This window comes from Ursus maritimus, unplaced genomic scaffold (assembly GCF_017311325.1).
Source record: "Ursus maritimus isolate PB19 unplaced genomic scaffold, ASM1731132v1 scaffold_22, whole genome shotgun sequence".
Taxonomy (NCBI): Eukaryota; Metazoa; Chordata; class Mammalia; order Carnivora; family Ursidae; genus Ursus; species Ursus maritimus.
The window spans coordinates 27,910,690-27,912,166 of record NW_024424675.1 but is presented as its reverse complement, the minus strand read 5'-3'; the positions used below and the strand labels follow the sequence as shown (position 1 = coordinate 27,912,166).

Below are 1,477 nucleotides of genomic sequence, written 5' to 3'. Positions count from 1 at the left end.
CCCCCCCCCCCCCCCCCCCCCCCCCCCCGCCTTCACAGAAAGAAAGAGTAATTTCTCCTCTGGTCTATGGCAGGAGGGAAAGGGGCAGGGTTCTCACTTTGCCACTGGAATGTATATGCTTTCTACAACATAAGACACAGAGCTGTGACTAGCAATAACAGACTCGTAATGCCCCATAGTTGTCGCTGCGTGCAATCTTTCTGGAATTTTTCGCTGGGGAATGCACTTCTTAGGAGATGGGATCCAGTGTTGGCTGACGGCCAGGAAAATTAGCAATCTGGTTTGGTTTTCACTGAAATGTGGAACTGGAAATATTTCTGGTTCCCTCCCCCAGGGGATGTGAGTATCAGGAGTTGGACCTCGGACACAAGTCTCATCCTTGGGGGCCGAGGCTTCTCCCAATGTCTCTGTGACCCGAGGGAAGGCACGCAGAGAGTGGGGCGCGTCAGGGGTCCCCCCGGGCCACTGGGCCCGCGCTCCCAGCCGGCCTGTTTCGCGTTCCTGAGGGCCTCCCGTCCGCCCCGGGGCCCGAGGTGGGCCGCTCACCTCCCGCGCGGAGCGGAGCTGCTGGCGCAGCGCGTCCTTGCAGCCGTAGGGGCCGCCGGCGCCCACGCCGCGGGGCTGGAAGTGCGCCTCGACGCGCGTGGCGCCGCGATAGGCGCCCCGGTAGAAGGCGGGCCAGCCGAGCTCCAGCAGCGGCGGCTCCAGGTCCGACTGCTCGGGGAAGTAGGTGCCGGACGAGCAGTCGTGCGACGAGCCGAAGGAGTCCTCGGCCCCCGCCGCCGCCGCGCCCTCCTGGCCGGGCCGCTCGGCCGCCCGCAGGATGGCGCGCACCTCGTCGGGGTTCAGGAAGCGGCCCAGGCGCTCGCGCCGCAGGAAGGCCTCGAAGGCGGCGGGGCCGCCAGCCACCAGCTCCTCCAGCGCCAAGCGCCGCGCCTCGCTGTACAGCTCGGCCGGGTTGGGCGGCCCGCACGGCGACAGGCAGGCGGCGGGCAGCTCGTCCAGACCCTCAGGGCGCAGAGCCATAGCGGCGCTCTGACTGGACGGACCACACGGGGCTTGGGAGACCGCGGGCGTGCGCGCCGCTTTATAGGCATCTTTGAATCTAACCGGCCCGCGTCCCGGCCCTCCCATTGGCTGCCACCCCTAACGGCGGAGTCCGGGCGCCCAGCACGCCGCCGCGGCTCCGCCCCCTGACCTGCCATTGGCTGCCCCGCGGCACGGCCCCGCCCCGCGTCTCCGCGAGGGCTGCCGGCGGCGGCCGAGTCTCATCTCCCTCGCGGGTCGCAGCGTGGAATTCAAGCGTGGAGACGCCACGCCTTCTCCGATCAGTAGTTCCCGCTGCGGGCCTGCGGAGAGCCAAACTGTTCAGGGTCAGCTAGAGAAGTGGGTGCGGAGCCCTAATGGCGGTGCTGCCCGGGGCGGCGGCGCAGGCCCCCGAGCCCGAGCTGAAGTCCGAAAGCCGGGCCCCCGCCAT

General features: G+C 68.7%; 1 protein-coding gene across 1 annotated transcript in view; it reads right to left on the bottom strand.

Moving 5' to 3' along the window:
* The window catches only part of FAM83D (family with sequence similarity 83 member D), a 19,256-nt gene extending 18,218 nt beyond the window's left edge, over window positions 1-1,038 (bottom strand). The window contains exon 1 of the mRNA XM_040638307.1: window positions 547-1,038. Within this exon, the coding sequence (XP_040494241.1) occupies window positions 547-1,026 (480 nt within the window). The 5' untranslated portion in view covers window positions 1,027-1,038. The remainder of the gene's footprint in view (window positions 1-546) is intronic.
* Between the last annotated feature and the right edge of the window lie 439 nt (window positions 1,039-1,477).